Genomic DNA, 17861 nt, shown 5'->3' with positions numbered 1-17861 from the left:
CTGAGGGTGGAAGTCAGGTCAGGCTGTATCCAGGTGCTTAGCACAGTGCTTGTTGCATTGTAGGTATGCAATGAATAGTAGTGGGGAGATTATAGGGCTTTGCAAGCCTGCTTCTAAGCTGTGAGTGCAGGCCCCAGAATGTTATCCTCACCTCTTCCTAGGCTCCATTACGTCTGGGAAGCCCTAGGGCAGCCTCTGTTACCCAGATTGTGCCTATCCCTGGCCCTTCTAGATTGAGTCTTGTTTCCCCTACACCAGGGCTGGTAGTACATGGTCAGTCCAGCAATCGGTGCTCAGTGAAATGTATGTGGTTTATAGTTGGGTTGGGCAGGGAGTGGGTGGCAGGAAGCTCACAGGAAGCCCACAGGGGGCTGAGGCCAGGATGAGGACTGGCCCAAGCAGGGGCCATGGAAAAGGTGGACCTGTGCGAGGTGGGAGTGGCAGCTCCCGGTCCATCAGTGACATGTGGCCCTATGCTGCCCCCAACAGTGGAGAAGATCCGAGCCACCTTCACTGTCCTCCGGGCCTTTGGCTCTGTGTCCATGGCTCACAGCTGCAGCGCCACCCGGTTCTCCATGGTGATGTCGCTGGACTTCAATGCTACCGGCCGCATCACAGCTGCTCAGCTCCAGGTGAGGCCTCTGGGGGGACGTGCAAGGGGGCCCTTGAGGCTGCTGTGTCTCTAGCCCCACTCAGTAGAGCCCACGCCTCCAGCTGGGACTCTAGGATGTGTCTGAAATGGTCATGGTGGTGGCTCACGCCTGTAATCCCAGCACTTTGGGAGGTCGAGGCGGGTGGATCACCCGAGGTCAGGGGTTTGAGACCAGCCCGACCAACATGGTGAAACCCTGTTTCTACTAAAATGCAAAAATTAGCTGGGCGTGGTGGCAGGTGCCTGTAATCTCAGCTACTCGGGAGGCTGAGGCAGGAGAATTGCTTGAACCCAGGAGGCGGAGGTTGCAGTGAGCCGAGATCGTGCCATTGCACTCCAGCGTGGGCAACAAGAAGGAAACTCCATCTCAAAAAAAAAAAAAAACTAATAATAATAATAATAATAAAAAATAATGAAATGGTCATGGATCCCCTAAATGGGGCCAGTTGCTCCCCACCTCACTTGGTGCCCTGGAACATCCCTTCTGGAGCAAGCCAGCCCGTCTGTGCTTCGGACTCTCAGGGGAATGAAATATTCATGAGCAAATACAGAATTCAGCCTCTCATTAGCCAGGTCTTAAAAGCGCAAGTTGAAATTAAACAGACACTCGCCAGCCTTCCGCAACAGTCCGTGTGTGATGAACACATGGCCTGTTTGTTCCCATCTCCAAAATCACCTGTACCCCTCCCCGTCTCCCTCAAACGTCCTGCTTGAACAGAAAATAGGATTAGGTTATTAGAAGAGTTGTTTGTAAAGTGGCGCTGGTATAATATCCAGACTCAAGGAAAACCCCTCCACGCCAAATAAGTTCCTTTTCTGTCCTGGCCCTGAAATCCTACCCTTAATCACTATTTGGGTTAAGGTATTAAAGGCTTCTATTAAAAAGGGAATATGTTGGAAGGTGGCCTCATTTGATCGTTACTACCAATTAAGGTACCTTTGATACCTTAATTGGAATGAATCTATTGCATTAGTTAATTTCCTAGGTGGACTCTGAATTAGTGAGATAAAGGATGAGAAGTTCTGATATGGAGGTTGCCAGCAAAATTTGGACCTGAGATGTTGACTCAAATAGTGGATCAGAGGCTGGGCACGGTGGCTCACGCCTGTAATCCCAGCACTTTGGGAGCCTGAGATGGGCGGATCACGAGGTCAGGAGATGGAGACCATCCTGGCTAACACGGTGAAACCCTGTCTCTACTAAAAATACAAAAAAATTAGCCGGGCATGGTGGTGGGCACCTGTGGTCCCAGCTACTTGGGAGGCTGAGGTGGGAGAATGGTGTGAACCCAGGAGGCAGAGCTTTCAGTGAGTCGAGATCACACCACTGTACTCCAGCCTGGGCAACAGAGCGCGACTCCATCTCAAAAAAAAAAAAAAAGAGTGGATCAGAGTGGGGCACCCTGGGTAGCTGGGCATCAGGCATGTGCAGATGTACCCAAAGCGCTGACTGGGTGCCCCTCTTCTCTCCCTGCAGACAATGCTTTTGGAGAAGAGCCGTGTGGCGCGGCAGCCGGAAGGGGAAAGTAACTTCCAGGTTTTCTCCCAGATGCTGGCTGGATTGGACTTGGATCTCAGGTGAGCACTTGGGGCAGGTAGAGACAGCTGAGGGCAGTGCAACAAAGGGCACCTGTTCTTTGGGGGCCCAGCCTTAGCTTCTGCCCAGTACTGAGAGGCCATGGGACCCAGGGATTAGGAACATGGTCTCCGATTCCAGCTGCCTGGGTACACAGAGCTCATGGGCTGGGTGACTTTGGTCACATGTCATCCACCCTGAGCCTCGGTTTCTTCCTTTGTAATGTGGAAACAACACCTTTCTTAGACCTTATAGGACTGACTGAGATAATTTACATTCAGCTCTTTATAAATGCTGGGAGTCAAGGCTGTCTGCTGTGATAGTGGCATGTCAATACTGGTCCTGGCGGCAGTGTGGGAAGAGGGAGAGGGACAGCAGACCCCCACATCTTCCAGAAGTTTCTAAACTTTTGTGGGAGTTTTGGGTGTGTAGTAGGGTATGCCTACATGAGGTTCCTCGGGACAGACCTGCCGCTGAGTGGCGCAGTGAGCTGGGTAGTCAGGCAAGTCTCATCTTGGAGGGCTTCCTGGAGGAGGTGGCCTAAAAAGCCATCTCTGCCCTTCCCCAAATCTACAGGGCATCGTTACGCATGTGGCTTATGTGGCTTCCTCTCCCAGAGCCTTGGTTTCCTCCTCTGTTGGATGGATGGGTACGGTCCTCGTGAAGCTCCAGAGAGAGAGAAAATGGGTTTTCCCACATGAAGGGTGATAATTTGTGGTTACTGTGCTCTAATCTCATCACTGTTTGTTCCCCAGCCTTCCCTCCCCATCTGAAGGGCAGCCTCAACCTGTCCTGTGTGTCCTGGCTAAGGCTGGAGGGACAGCTGTAACCTGCAGAGAGAAGGCAGAGAAGAGAAGGAACTCCCACTTTTCAGAGTAATAGTAACTGAGCAGCAGGGAAACTTCTAGAAGGTCTTGGGAATCTGTAGGAGAACTTGGAGTAGGGTTGTATAGCAGTGACAAGGACCACCAACTCGAGGACAAGGCTGTGTGGATTTGTATGTTGGCTTTTCCACTTGTTGGCTGTGTGACCTTGAGCTAATGACTTCACCTCTCTGAGCCTGATTTTCCTTATCTACAAAAATAGATGTGACTATATCACAGTGTTGTGGTGAGAGTTAAAATATGAACAGGTAGACAATACTTTTTTTGGTTTATTTTTTGTTGAGACGGAGTCTCACTCTGTCGCTCAGGCTGGAGTGCAGTGGTGCGATCTCGGCTCACTGCAAGCTCCGCCTCCCGGGTTCACACCATTCTCCTGCCTCAGTCTCCTGAGTAGCTGGGACTACAGGCGCCCGCCACCACACCCGGCTAATTTTTTGTATTTTTAGTAGAGATGGGGTTTCACCTTGTTAACCAGGATGGTCTCAATCTCCTGACCTTGTGATCCACCCACCTCGGCCTCCCAAAGTGCTGGGATTACAGGCGTGAGCCACCACGCCCAGCCAACAATACTTCTTAAAATAGTGCCCGGACATAGCGATTGCTTTGTGTGTGTTTTTTGTTTTTGGAGGATTTGATCTGCCTTGATACCCCCGACAGGCCCTGACCAGGCCCTGACCAGGTCATCCAAAGGAATGACTTTGGATTCAGAGGGACATGGGTTTGATCCTGGCTTTGCCCCACATGGGCTTCTCTGAGCCTTGATTTCTCCTTCTGTAAAATGGGTTCCTACTAGTGCCAACCCCGTAGGCATTTAAATGAGATCACATGTCAAGGCAGCAGGCGCCATGTGCGGTGCATAGTAACGGTGTAATGCGGGAAGGAATAGGTAGGTGGACCCTGAACATAGGAGTTTGAGCCCCACTTTCAGCCCCATGGCCTCACCTCTTGGGACCTCCATTTTCTCACCTCTCAGAACACTGAAGGACACACACATCACCCCTGTTCCAGCCCTGGAGCCCCACACTGGGGCTCTCTCTTCTGCACCCCATGGGTGGGGCTTGATTCTGGGGATAGAAGCATTGCCTGCTGGAGAGGGGGATTTGGAGGCTTACCCTGAGGTGGACCCAGGAAGGATGAGGCTCAACTGCGGCTAGCAGAGGATGCCCGACCTCCACTCCCAGCCAGGCCCAGGCCGGGGGCCCTCCATGCTGGAGGCATCCTTATTGAGTTTGGCATCCTTAGGAACTGGGCCAAAGCTGCGTCTGAGAGGAAAGGGCTGCCTAGATGAGTTTCAGGGACCCCAAGGGAGTAAAGTGCTTGGAGCAACTCAGCCCCCTCAGGGAGTCATTGTCATTCTGAAGGTTCCTTGTTAATCCCCAAGTTACTTCCCTTTCTCTACCTCTGCCACTGCCAACTTGGTCCCTCACCGACATGGAAGCTTCCAAAGGTCAAAATCAGGTTCCCACTTGCCCAAATGTCCTTTCTCCCCACTCATGTGGCAAACTCCTAGTCATCCTTCAAAACCCTACTCCAAATCCCTTTTTAAGAGGAGCAGCGTCTGATTCTTGCTCCTCGGTTTCTCCTTTCTACCATTTTGGTGCCTGGTATATGCTTCTGGTTCAAAAACCTGCCAGTGCAGGTCTCCCTTCCTCACCAGATGGACTGGGAGATCTTTGAATCAGGGGCCCTGTTGTCCTTCTTTCTGCCTTCCCAGTACCTCGCACAGGGCTTGGCACCAGGTAGATGCTTCTTAATTATTTGTCAGATTGAATTTCCAGTGAATGGAAGAGAGTGTCAGGAAAACAGAGCTCTTACTCTGTGCCGGCCCGGCAGTGTACAATATCTCATTTAATCCTGGGAGGCAAGAAGAGGTAGGGAGCCCATTTTACAGATAAGGAAACGTGAGTTGCAGAGAAGAGAATTACCTTGTCTGCCACATAGCAGCACTGGGGTTGGACTTGAAGCCTAGCTGGTAAGAGTCTTTCCAAGTCACGAGGCAGAGAGGGGTGTGGGGTCTGTAGAGAATCTAGGGAGAGGACACTGAAGGCCTCAGAACCAGACAAGCTGGCTGGAGACTGATGAGTAACCCTCGACCCTTTCCAGGAACCAATTTGAGCCCACATGGGGATTGGGGATCCTAGGCCGGGCTCTACAGTGCTTTTGTGAGTAGAGAGTGTGATTCGAAGGGGCAGGGGGCATAGCCGTACCCACCCCGCCTTTGGCTTGCATTCCTCAAGCCTGCAAAAGTGGGTGGCCTATCTGCAGGTCTCACTCTGGAGGAGCCTGCAGGTTGAACATGGGAAGGAGCCTTAAACATCGTGTTGCTTCATAAAGTGCAGACTGAGGCCGGGAGAGGCGCACATGGCAGGATAGCGCGGAGTCTGGGCTGGAAGGGCCAGCAGACCTCAGCTCAGCTTCTGGCTGCGTGTCTGCTAGCTGTGAAGGTCTGGGGCAGGTACCCACTCTCAGTGCCTCTGTTTTGTCAACGGTGAAATGGAAATAATTGTACCGATGGAGTGGGGCTGTCATGAGTCATGTTAGAACTTAACGTGCCGCAAGGGCTCATTCGTGTTGACTGTTTCAATATCATCCTTAAGTGAGGCCACCCAGCTGATTAGAAGATCTGGGGTTAGTCTCTGCTCTCCTGATTTTCCTCTACAACCCTTTCTCCTGGGATTTCCTGGCTTTTAGGAAGGGCCAAGGGAGGGCTATGCGTGAGGAATATTTGGGAGATCGAAGATGTCCCAGGGCAGAGTTAGTGGGGCCAAGGCCAGGGACAGTCCCTGGGGTGTCTGGGTAGTTGCATGGAGCCCCACACACTGTGACGACCACCTGCCCTGCCAGGCCTGGTGTGAACAGCCCACTGACTCCTGGTTCCTTCTGTGCTTCCAGGACGGAGCTGAACCTGCACCAGATGGCAGATAGCAGCTCCTTTGGCATGGGCGTGTGGTCCAAGGTAAGGAGGAGGTCCCTCAGGGGTGGGATGTGAGTCCGTGTCCCTGGGGCCAGATGGGAGGGTGATGAGGAGTCGCCGTGCAGCTTGTCTCCTTTGGTACTGGGGTTCATAGTTGGCAAGGGTTGGTCATGTGGAAGAGTCAGGGGCTGTCTTTGTAGGGTCTGGGCTTGTTGGGTAAAGGAGACTCGGACAAATAAAGGAAACCAGACGTAGCATACCTTAGAGGTAGGATTAGGGCCCTGGAATCAGTCTAGTTCAAGCCCCAGCTCTGATACTTATTAAGTAGGTGAACCTCAGGCATGGACCTTAATCTCCCGGGAGGTCTGTCTCTTCTTCAGTACAATAATGATAGTAGCAGTATCTGCCTCATAGGGTTGTTGTGAGGGTGAAATGAAATGATGTGTATAACGTGCTTGGAACAGGGCTTGGCCTAAATCAATCAATAGGGTGCTCTTTGTCAATACTACTGGTGGTTAACTTGGGTAGGTGCACCCAGAGATGGTTTCGTGACGAATATAGTCTATGAGTGGGGCCGAGAGGTATTTCATTGTTTAAAAAAGCAAATGGTTCACTGGTTTGATATTTTATTATTCAATTATTTTAACCATTGTTTTCTCCCTTCTCTCCCAAATACCTTCACCACCACCTATGCTGGGCCTGTGTTGTGTTAGGTGTATGCTTCTGCTAAGTGCTGCAAGTATGGTCCTCATCCAAGAATTTTTACTTTAGCAGGAGGCACAGACTTGGAAATTAATGCAATCATGTGAGATAAAATATGTCAGAGGTTGCACGAAATGTTGCAGGCACCACAGGATAGCTGATAGAGCTACTTGGCCTTTGCCAGGGAAGACTTCTTAGCCAAGGGAACATTTGGCCTGGGTTTTGAAGGATGAATAGGAGTTCACCAGCTGGAGGGAATTAGCTAATTTCCACTCCAAAGCCTCTTTTCAAACATACATGTCTGGGAAACAAATAGTGCTAGAATAATTGGATATCTTGGTGCCAAAAAAAAAAAATCCATCCATATTTCACATGATATACTAAAATTAACAAAAAAAAATCACAGATCTAATTGTAAAACTTCAAACCACAAAATTTCTAGAAGAAAAGTGAGAAAAATCTCTGTAACCCTGAGCTGGGCAAAGATTTCTTAAATGAGACATCAAAATCCCAGTCCATAAGATTATCATTAACTTTATCAAAAGGATAGTAGCAGTATCTGCCTCATAGGGTTGTTGTGAGGGTGAAATGAAATGATGTGTATAATGTGCTTAGAACAGAGCTTGGCCTAAATCATCTGCTCTCTGAAAGACACTATTACTATGAAAAGCAAGCCACCGACTGGGAGGAAATATTTGCAAATCACTTATCTGATAAAGGATTTTTATCTAGAATATCAAAGTAATTCTCAAAACTCATAAATGAAACAACCCAGTAAAAAAGATGGGCAAAAGATGGAATGTACAAAAAAAGCATAAATGGATGGCAACTAAGCACATGAAAATATGCTCAACATCATTGGTCATTAAAGAAATTCAGCCGGTGCGGTGGCTCATGCCTGTAATCCCAGCATTTTGGGAGGCCGAGGCAGGCAGATCACCTGAGGTCAGGAGTTTGAGACCAGTCTGGCCAACATAGAGAAACCCTGTCTCTACTAAAAATACAAAAAATTAGGCTGGGGGCGGTGGCTCACACCTGTAATCCCAGCACTTTTGGAGGCTGAGGCAGGCAGATCATGAGGTCAGGAGATCGAGACCATCCTGGCTAACGAGGTGAAACCCGTCCCTATTAAAAATACAAAAAATTAGCCAGGCATGGTGGTGGGTGCCTGTAGTCCCAGCTGCTTCGGAGGCTGAGGCAGGAGAGCGGTGTGAACCGGGGAGACGGAGCTTGCAGTGAGCCGAGATGGCGCCACTGCACTCCAGCCTGGGAGACAGCGAGACTCCATTTCAAAAAAAAAAAACAACAAAAAAAACATACACACACACACACACACACATACACACACACACAAATTAGCTAAGCATGGTGGCACACCCCTGTAGTTCCAGCTACTCAGGAGGCTGAGGCAGGAGAATTACTTGAACCCAGGAGGCAGAGCTTGCAGTGAGCAGAGATCGTGCGGCTGCACTCCAGCCTGGGAGACAGAGTGAGACTCCATCTCAAACAACAACAACAACAACAACAACAACAACAACAACAACAACAACAAAAACGAAAGGAAAAAAGTTGCTAGGCATGCGCGTGCACACACACACTCTCTTACACATTGCTGAGTATTATCCACAGAGTTTCTAATTCAGTAGCTCTGGGTGAGGCCTGAGAATGTGCATTTCTCACAAGTTCCCAGGCAATGCTGATGCTGCTGGTCCAGGGACCCTGCTTGGAGAGCCACTGTTGTACAGTCTGTTTCTGCACTGGGCGAGGTGATGTGTCTGCCCCGTCTGAACCCTGGGGGCTAATCTTATAAGTATGTCCCAAATATTATATGGGCAAGCCTGGAGAGTTGGGGGCATATCAGAGAGGCTGCCTGGAAGAGGTGACCAAGAGCTGGCCATGAGAATGAGAATGACATTTCTTTCATTGTCAAAACTCAGACATGAAACAAGCTGGAATGAGAATGAAATTAACAGATGCAACAAGGCTGGCATTCTTGCTAAACCAAATATTGGGGGGGCACCCTCTTATTGGGGGGACTCTGCAGTCTGTTCTTTTTTCATACCCTTTCCCCCATGATTTGGGGTGATTAGGAGCCCAGACCTCAACCTTGAAGGCAAGAGATGAGAAATGACCTCAGCACTGATTTTTCTCATTCGTTTAATGAGCTTTGGCCAAATATATCCATTTGAATCAGCAAAAGAGTTGTTTTTTATTTTCCTATTGTTTTTGAGAAGGAAAAGGGCCCAAGCGGGGGCCCTCTGAGCTTTCCCCCACCTGACCTGTTTGTTAACAGTCTGCATAAAGCCATTGGTCACAGCGTGAATTCGTGTCAAAGAAGCGTTTGAAGTGGTTTGCTTTTTTTTCTCTTTATTTCTGAGGGGCATTTTTTAGACCAATTGATTTGCAGGAACTGGTAGGGTGTTTCTTTGTTCTCTCTCTGCTACCTGGCAGGTATCAGGAGAATGTTTGCTCTGTTCTTTCAGAAGAAAAATAAAGTCTGAAAATTCGCTGGTCTTTGATACAAGCCTGGGCCAGTTACTGGGGTTGAGTAGGCCAGGTACAGCTTCATTAAGGAAATCTGGTGATCAGGATATGCCCCCCAATAATGGGAGCTGCTAAGTCCCCAAGGCTGTCCAATGTCAGCTTTTCTTCTTCTTCTTCCTTCTTTCTTTTTCTTTTTCTTCTTTCTTCTTCCTTCTCCTTCCTCCTCCTCCTCCTCCTCCTCCTCCTCCTCCTCCTCCATCATCAAGGATGGCAGCATTGGGCAAGTTGGGGAAGGCAAAGCCTCAATGGCCCATGGGGAGGGCTTGGCCTGCTCCTGTTTTTTAAAAACAAAACGAAACAAAACAAATCTAATTTACGGTTGGGCACAGTGGCTCATGCCTGTAATCCTAGCACTTTGGGAGACTGAGGTGGGCGGATTACCTGAGGTCAGGAGTTCGAGACCAACCTGGCCAACATGGTGAAACCCTGTCTGTACTAAAAATACAAAAATTAGCTGGGTGTAGTGGCATGTGCCTGTAATCCCAGCTACTCGGGAGGCTGAGGCAGGAGAATCTCTGGAACCCAGGAGGCAGAGGCTGCAGTGAGCCAAGATCACACCACTGCACTCCAGCCTGAGTGACAAAGCGAGCGAGATTCTGTCCCAAGAAAAAAATAAAAAACAAAAACCGAAATTACTACATACTTCCTATAGAGAAATCAGAAAAAACAGAAAGGCAAAACCAAAAACCAGAATACACGCACACACTCAAGCAAACCAGAAAACAAGCGCCATTCACTTCACCACCCTGAGAAACCCACTGGTCCTATACCTGCAGATGTTCTTCCAGTATTTTTCCTACAAATATTTTACATAATTCATAACACACTGTATATCATTAAAACTTTCTGACCGGGCACGGTGGCTCGCGCTTGTAATCCCAGCACTTTGGGTGGCCAAGGCGGGCGGATCACCTGAGGTCAGGAGTTCGAGACCAGCCGGATCGTTATGGTGAAACCCCGTCTCTACTAAAAATACAAAAATTAGCCGGGCATGGTGGCAGGCGCCTGTAATCTCAGCTACTCAGGAGGCTGAGGCAGGAGAATCGCTTGAACCCGGGAGGCAGAGGTTTCAGTGAGCCGAGATTGTGCCACTGCACTCCAGCCTGGGCGACAGCATGAGACTCCGTTTCAAAAACAAAACAAAACAAAACACACACACACACACACACACACAACTTTCACAAACATTAAAAGACATGGTTCCCTGAACTGCTGTTTCCCTAATATTGTCCATTTACATGGTTTTAAACCTTTTTGTGGTTCTTAGTGATAAGGTGATAAATATCTTTGGGCGTCCGGCTTGCATTACCGTCTCAGACTCCCAAACCTCCGTCTAAGAAGATGTCTCCAGTTATCTTTCCTGTTGTCTCCTTGGTAACAATCTCCCATCTCTGATCACACTGTTTATTTATGATTTGTCTCCCCTCGGCCCTAAGTTCCGTGAGGGTGGGAGTCTCACTTGTCTTGATCCCTCCTGAATAGACAAGGGCTAGCATTCAGCCAGGCATACAGCAAGTGCTCAATAAACGTGTGTTGAGTGAATAAATGAACGAGCATGCCCAACTCACCACCACTTAACTAAAATCACATCTTTTCAATTTTCAAATCGTTTGCTACTGTGGTCATCTGAGATGGGTTAATTACACTTTATTTTCTCCCCAGTATCATTTCACTAGGTCTTTAGGGATCTCATGTCTGCCTTTGAACCCACTCCTTGGATCCTGGGAGCTGGGGCAGTTGCTGGGAATCTCAGAGGACCCAGAGAAGGGAATTAGAAACCCTGGGGATCCCATCCCTCAGTCATTGTGGGCAGCCTGGGGTCCTCAAATCTGGGCTGAGTAGTACTGTGGACCCAGCTCAGTGGGTGAACACACTTAACCCCACCATCAATGGCTCTTGTTTGGGGATGGTCGCTAGAAGCTCATTGTCAATGGATATTTGTTGATCTTATTAGATGCCAGGTATTGGCACACAGAAATAACTCCACTGGGTCTCACCCATCAAGTGACTCACTTTTGGGAGGTGGTGGTGGGCTGCCATGTCTACATCAACAGATCATTCCAAGCTGGAGAGATATGTGCCTGAGTGGAGGTGTATGTCGGCTGAGGCCAAGCTGGGAGGAGGAAAGGCATATCAGGGAGGGCTGCCTGGAGGAGGCAACCATGAGCTGGAGCTGGACTGAGAGTAAATTAGACAGGTTCAGGGAGGCCAGCATTCTGGCTACACTGAGCACCTCATGCAAAGGTAAACATGAGTGGCCAGTCAAAGCAAGGACCCCAGGGTAAAAGTGCGGAGACCCCCAGCGTGGCACTGGCCAGGTCCTCGGAGGCTGCCTGTACCCGGTGACTGCCAGTTTCTCCTCTTAGTCCTCACACTGCGCCCTCACTGCCTGCCACATTTCAGCTTGTAAATGGAACTTACTTGAGAACTGCCAAGCACCAGGATACATTTGAAATCACAAAGCTTTCATATTATTTTCTTCTTCTCTATAATTTCTTTTTTGTAACCTAGCCTAATTTTTTAAAAATGTGCCCAGCAGCAGTGGTAATAATAATAATAATAATAATAATCCTTGCCACCCAGCAGTTTGCTTCTGGCTGTCACATTCCAGGCCTTGGCCCGAGGCACATTTATTTTTTATGACCCAGTTGTCAACTGTGGGGGAATGGTGCTCAAATGGAAGGATAAGGAATTATTCGTGCCAGGGGCTCTGCCAGGAGCTTTCTTTTACTTAATTCTCTCAGTGGTTCTTTAAATAAGGAATTATGATCACATCTGTTTTTTTCAGGAGAAGTATCCAGGCTCAGAGAGGTGAAGCTGCTTGCCCAAAGGCACACAGCTTTTAAGTGGTGGAGTCAGGACTGGGATCCAGGTTGGCCTGACTTTAAATTTGGTACTTTCGTTCTTCCCACTGTCATCTCAGATCACGATGCAGATCGTGGCTGAAGACAGTGTGCTCTGAGGTCTGGTCCACGTGCTCTCTTGGGGGGGTCACTTAACTTCTCTTAGCCTCAGTTTTTCACCTGTGGGATGGGTAGAGCAACACCCTTGGATGACACCAAGGACTGGGGGCCCTTCCCCATATGGGTAGCCTTGCGGAAGTAACTTCACCTCTCTGAGTCTCCATTTCCTCCTCTGTCGGCTGGAGAGACCCAGCCTGCCTCATGGGGAAAAAGCGCCCAGTACAACAGAATATGTGCTCAATGGACACTTTCTCTCCTCTCCACTTCAATGGACTCTCGATGCTGAGATAAGAAGTGGATTGGTGAGATGCTGAGCAACGGGTAGGGCGGCTCCTGGCTGTGGACCGACACCTGTCCTGCCCTCCCTGCAGTGTCCATGAGGTTCACCGACCTGTGCAGGCACCCACGTGATGTTCCTTTTGAGATGCACTGAATCAGTGTTTAGCATTTTCCTCCCTGAGTTAGCTCCTGGTCCGGGAGGCAGAGGGGTGAAAATCCTCGGGCAGGTTGGTTGTAGGAACCGGGAGGCCCACCTGGCCCTGGGGAAGAGAGGGTTGGTGCACCTCCCCATGAATCAGAGTTGGGCCCAGGCCTGCCTGAGACCCCTTATTGTGCCCGTAACCAGAGGGAGGATGCCCAGGTGCTAGTCCCCTCTGCCAGGGAGGTCACCAGGAGCTCCATCAGAGGACAGCTCCCAGCCACAAACCATGGCTCCTCAGGACCCTTTGCTCTGCAGAAGAGGCCTGCACCACCAGCCTGTGCAGAGTTCTTAGCACCCAAATGCACTGGGTTCCCCCAATCCCCTATCCTTCCACTTGGAGACCCCTCTTGCTTCCTGGCACCTGCTTTGCCTCACTCGTTCTGTTTACCCTTTATGATTTGCTCCATAACCAACTCCTTCTAGGAAGCCTCTCATCCTTCCAGTCAGGTCCTTTACCCCTGCCCAATGTCTCCCAGTCCATGGCATGTGCTCTGTGTGTCATCTCTTTGCACACCTGTCCCCTTCAGTGGACTGGGAGCCCTTTGAGGGCAAGGTCATACCTGATTAGCTTGTTATAGAGTATGGAGCATCAACTTGGGCAGCAATGGGGAATGGTGTTTCTGGAAGGTGGAACGGCCTAGGCGAAGCCTTGGAGGGAAAGAGGCAGTAGTGAGTGGAAACCACCGTTTATTGAGTACCACTGTGTGCTGGCCACTGTGCTGGGTGCTTTACACACATAAACTCATGTAGTCCTCAGAGCAGCCCTGGGAGGATGCTAAGATATGATTTCCATTTCATTTGTTTATTTTGTTTGAGACAGGGTCTTGTTCTGTCATCCAGGATGGAGTGCAGCAGTGTGATTATCGCTCACTGCAGCCTTGAACTCCTTGACTCAAGTAATTCTCCTGGTTCAGCCTCCCAAGTAGCTGGGGCTACAAGCACATGTCACCATACCTGGATAATTTTTATATATTTTTTATAGACAAAGGGTCTTGCTACGTTGCCCAGGCTGGTCTTGAACTCCTAGACATAAGTGATCCTTCCACCCTGGCCTCTCAAAGCACTAGGATGACAAGCATGAGCCACCACACCTGGCCTTATTTCCTCTTTGAAGAAGTGGAAACTGAGCCTCCATGCACGGGCAAGGGACTTTTGCAGAGTTGCACGGTTGGGAGTGCAGAGTCTAGAGGGTGTCCAGCTTTTGTCTGACTCCAAATCCAAACCTGGCCTCTCTCTGAATTGTAGGAATCTCCTGGGTGCTCTAAACTCAGCCTGGTTTAATGGAGAGAGAACATTTTGGATTTTATTTTATTTTACTAAATTACCTGCAGACTTTGATTGACCTTGAGACTTTACCTCAGACAAACCCTGGGCATCTTACAATTTGAATATTTTTATCCATTGATTTTTAAAAATTGAGGTAAAACACAAAGTATATGAAGTATGCTAATTCTAAGTGTACAATTCGATGTTTATATTGTCTCGTTCTCTCTTTTTTTTTTTTTTTGAGATGGAGTCTCACTCTGTCGCCCAGGCTGGAGTGCAGTGGTGCGATCTCAGCTCACTGCAAACTCCATCTCCCGGGTTCACGCCTTTCTCCCACCTCAGCCTCCTGAGTAGCTGGAACTACAGGTGCCCGCCACCACACCAGGCTAATTTTTTGTATTTTTTGTAGAGACGGGGTTTCACTGTGTTAACCAGGATGGTCTCGATCTCCTGACCTTGTGATCCACTCACCTCGGCCTCCCAGAGTGCTGGGATTACAGGCCACCCCGCCCGGTCTCTCTCTCTCTCTCTCTCTCTCTTTCGCCCAGGCTGGAGTGCAGTGGTGTGATCATCGTTCACTGCAACCTTGATTTCCTAGGCTCAAGCAATCGTCCTGCCTCAGCTTCCCAAGTAGCTGGGACTACAGGCTCATGCCACCATGCCTGGCAGATTTTTAATTTTATTGTAGAAACAGGGTCTCACTCTGTTGCCCAGGCTAGTCAACTCCTCCCACCTCAGCCTCCCAAAGTGCTGGGATTACAGGCATGAGCCACCACAGCTGGCTAATGTTAATATTATTATTATTATAATAATAATTATTATTATTTGAGACGGAGTCTCGCTCTGTCACCCAGGCTAGAGTGCAGTGGCTCGATCTCGGCTCACTGCAAGCTCTGCCTCCCAGGTTCATGCCATTCTCCTGCCTCAGCCTCCCGAGTAGCTGAAACTACAGGCTCTGGCTACCACGCCTGGCTAATTTTTTGTATTTTTTGTATTTTTTTTTTTTTTTTTTTTAGTAGAGATGAGGTTTCTTCACTGTGTTAGCCAGGATGGTCATGATCTCCTGACCTTGTGATTGCCTGCCTCGGCCTCCCAAAGTGTTGGGATTACAGGCGTGAGCCACCGCACCTGGCCCAATGTTAGTAATTATTAAACACACACCAGCAACTATCCTCCATATCAAGATACAGAACATTCCTCATTCCATCAAAGGCTCCTTTGAGCCCCCTCCCAGGCAATCTCCATCGGAGGTACCCATCTCACTTCAGATTCATTGTCCCGACTTCTCTTACCATACGCTAGTTTCGCCCATTCTTGAACTTCACATAAACAGAAGCACACAGGATGCAGGCTTTTGTGCCTGGCTTCTTTGACTCAACACTAGGTCTGTGAGATGCCTATATGTGGCTGCGTGTGGCTTGTTCTTTTTTATTGCTGTGTAGCGCCCCATCGCTGTGCTCTGGGTATACCACTCTTTGTGGCTTCCTTCTCCTGCTGATAGACGTTTGGGTTGTCAGTTGACTTATTCCATTCACTTGACTTATTTCTATTTTCATGAATTTTTTTTTTTTTTTTTTTTTTTCCTGAGACAGTGTCTCGCTCTGTCGCCCAGGCTGGAGTGCAGTGGCGAGATCTCGGCTCACTGCAAGCTCTGCCTCCCGGGTTCCTGCCATTCTCTTGCCTCAGCCTCCCGAGTAGCTGGGACTACAGGCTCCCGCCACCACGCCTGGCTAATTTTTATTTTTATTTTTTGGAGTTTTAGTAGAGATGAAGTTTTGCCATGTTAGTCAGGATAGTCTCCATCTCCTGACCCCATGATCCGCCCACCTCGGCCTCTCAAAGTGCTGGGATTACAAGCGTGAGCCACCGCGTCCGGATCTATTTTCATGATTTTGATCCAAAGAGTTTCTTTTGTCAGGACACTCTGTAGTGGTGTTTGAAGAACAATTGGCTCTCTGGAAGTTTAGGGAACTGTGAATGTTTTCCTGATCTTAATCGTTTTGAATCAGAAACATATATATTTATTGATCCATGTCTTCTGTTAAGAAAAAGACATTGGGAGGGGACGAGGAAGAGAAAAGCAAATGAGCTTTAGTGGAAGTTTTCTCATTCTTCTCTTCACTCAAGCTACCTGGTAGATGATGGAGTCCTTCTGTAATTTAAAGTCAAATGCTCATAGGTGACAGTGGGAGCCATAATAAATGTGTGGGCGCTGTCCTTTTGGCGTCCTTTTTCTGCTACTTTGAGATCTCATAAATAACTGAGTATGTTGGTAAGACGCCTTCCGCCCCTCTGTTTGCTCCAGCTGCAGTTGCTAGGTTGAGCTCCTGGTTGCTAGGGATTTTGTGATCCTGTGGCGGTCCAGAAATATGATGGATCAGTGGAACATGCTTTTGGTATTAACTGAAATGTTTCCCAAGCAAATCTTTTAATGTCACTGTATGCTTTGATGTTGTCCCAATTGGTTGATGATTCTTGCACGTTTCCCAGTTAGAGGAAGTGTCTTGAGTGGAGGAGACAAGTATCTTGGACTGGGAATCAGTCCAAGAGTCTGAAAAGCCTGCTTCTAGTCTTGTATCTGATATTAATTTGCTGTGTGACCTTGGGCAAGTGTCACTCCTTCTCTGGGCACTGGACGCTACAAAAGCAAAGACCTGTTGGCTTTAACAGCCTGCAGTTCATCACCCAAGTTCTCTAAGCAGGCCAAGTGCAAATCAGTTTCTCATTATCGGCTGGTAGATTATTGACAAAAGAATTCCCGTTCCCAGCTCACTTCCTTTCCACCCAGCAGGCTTCTGGGCTGAGTCTCCTTGGCCAGATGGTGTGTGTATAGTAGTTTCAGACTAATTTTAATATTCAATCAAACATAATTGGGATCATAAATCTTAAAAAAAATCCTACAACCCGTAAACATCTGATCATGTCATTTTCTGTTTCCTTCTGTTAAAATCTTTGGTAGGCTAGGTGCAGTGGCTCACGCCTGTAATCCCAGCACTTTCAGAGGCCACAGTGGGAGGATTGCTTGAGTCCAGGAGTTCAAGACCAGCCTGGGCAACATAGTGAGACCCCATCTCTAAAAAAATAATAATAAAATACAATCATCTAGGCATGGTAGTCTGCACGTGTAGTCCCAGCCACTTGGGAAGCTGAGGTGGAAGGATCGTTTGAGCCCAGGAGTTTGAGACTGCAGTGGGCTATAATCACACCACTATACTCCAGCCTGGGCCATAGAGCGAGACCCTGTGTAAAACAAACAAAATTAGCAGTTTTCTATTGCTGCACAGGAGACAGAAAACAAGTGCCATTTCCTTTAGTGGGGAAGCTCACGGTGGTGGTGGCTGCAAGAAGCGATGTCCTGAAAGGAATCTGGACTCACTGGCTTGCTGTGGGATCTTGATTGATTAATGATGTCTGTTATGAACTCAGGAATATAGTGGGAGCACATATCAGTATTTGCCAGTCATGACTGCAGTTTAAAGGCCACTCCCTTCAGTGTCATGGTCGAGGTCTTCAAGGGTGGCCCATGCCAGCTTCTCCAGCTTTTATCTTCTCCCCATCTCTATCTGACCCACCTCCAAAAATAACTACTTCCAGAACAGGCGCGGTGGCTCACGCCTGTAATCCCAGCACTCTGAGAGGCCGAGGTGGGCAGATCACTTGAGGTCAGGAGTTCGAGACTACCCTGGCCAACATGGTGAAACCCTGTCTCTACTAAAAGTATGAAAATTAGCTGGGTGTGGTGGTGGGTGCCTGTAATCCCAGCTACTCAGGAGGCTGAGGTGAGAGAATCGCTTGAGCCCGGTGGGGCGGAGGTTGCAGTGAGCTGAGATTGTGCCATTGTACTCCAGCCTGGGCAACAGAGCAAGACTCTGTCTCAAA

General features: G+C 48.7%; 1 protein-coding gene across 3 annotated transcripts in view; it reads left to right on the top strand.

The window, feature by feature from the left end:
• The window catches only part of MYO18B (myosin XVIIIB), a 300946-nt gene that overhangs the window by 39172 nt on the left and 243913 nt on the right, over positions 1-17861 (top strand). For all 3 annotated transcript variants that reach the window (XM_077950288.1, XM_015149948.3, XM_077950289.1), the window contains 3 exons: positions 490-632; positions 2130-2230; positions 6005-6068. In XM_077950288.1, coding sequence (XP_077806414.1) covers positions 490-632; positions 2130-2230; positions 6005-6068 — 308 coding nt within the window. The remainder of the gene's footprint in view (positions 1-489; positions 633-2129; positions 2231-6004; positions 6069-17861) is intronic.

Source organism: Macaca mulatta, chromosome 10 (genome assembly GCF_049350105.2).
Source record: "Macaca mulatta isolate MMU2019108-1 chromosome 10, T2T-MMU8v2.0, whole genome shotgun sequence".
Lineage (NCBI taxonomy): Eukaryota > Metazoa > Chordata > Mammalia > Primates > Cercopithecidae > Macaca > Macaca mulatta.
The sequence above is the reverse complement of the archived record's forward strand: the minus strand, read 5'-3'. Positions and strand labels throughout refer to the sequence as shown.